At 42.7% G+C, this 365-nt stretch overlaps 1 protein-coding gene across 1 annotated transcript in view; it reads left to right on the forward strand.

Moving 5' to 3' along the window:
- Window positions 1-171, forward strand: part of HOXC8 (homeobox C8) — a 3,276-nt gene extending 3,105 nt beyond the window's left edge. The window contains exon 4 of the mRNA XM_010137390.1: window positions 1-171. This exon is cut by the window's left edge and continues 4 nt beyond it. Coding sequence (XP_010135692.1) covers window positions 1-171 — 171 coding nt within the window.
- Window positions 172-365: the final 194 nt, after the last annotated feature.

A 365-nucleotide genomic window follows, 5' to 3' on the forward strand; every position in this document is an offset into this window, starting at 1 on the left:
GGACTGACCGAGAGACAAGTGAAGATCTGGTTCCAGAACAGGAGGATGAAGTGGAAAAAAGAAAACAATAAAGATAAGCTGCCGGGGGCCAGGGACGAGGAGAAAACGGAAGAAGAAGGGAATGAAGAAGAGGAAAAAGAAGAGGAGGAAAAAGAAGAAAGCAAGGACTGAGTTCTCAGCCCCTTGAAGTCTCGTTTTATGGCAGATGATAAATCGAGATGTTTACGACGGTCATTTGCTTTTATAGAGTATAGAATGGAGAGGCTCACACAGCAGTAACTACCTGTCAAACAGTTGTAGCCTTTTTTATTGTCATAGAAACTTCCCCTACTTTTTTTCCCTCCCACCCCCCCTTTTTTTTTAAT

Source organism: Buceros rhinoceros, unplaced genomic scaffold, assembly GCF_000710305.1.
Source record: "Buceros rhinoceros silvestris isolate BGI_N320 unplaced genomic scaffold, ASM71030v1 scaffold41265, whole genome shotgun sequence".
Taxonomy (NCBI): domain Eukaryota; kingdom Metazoa; phylum Chordata; class Aves; order Bucerotiformes; family Bucerotidae; genus Buceros; species Buceros rhinoceros.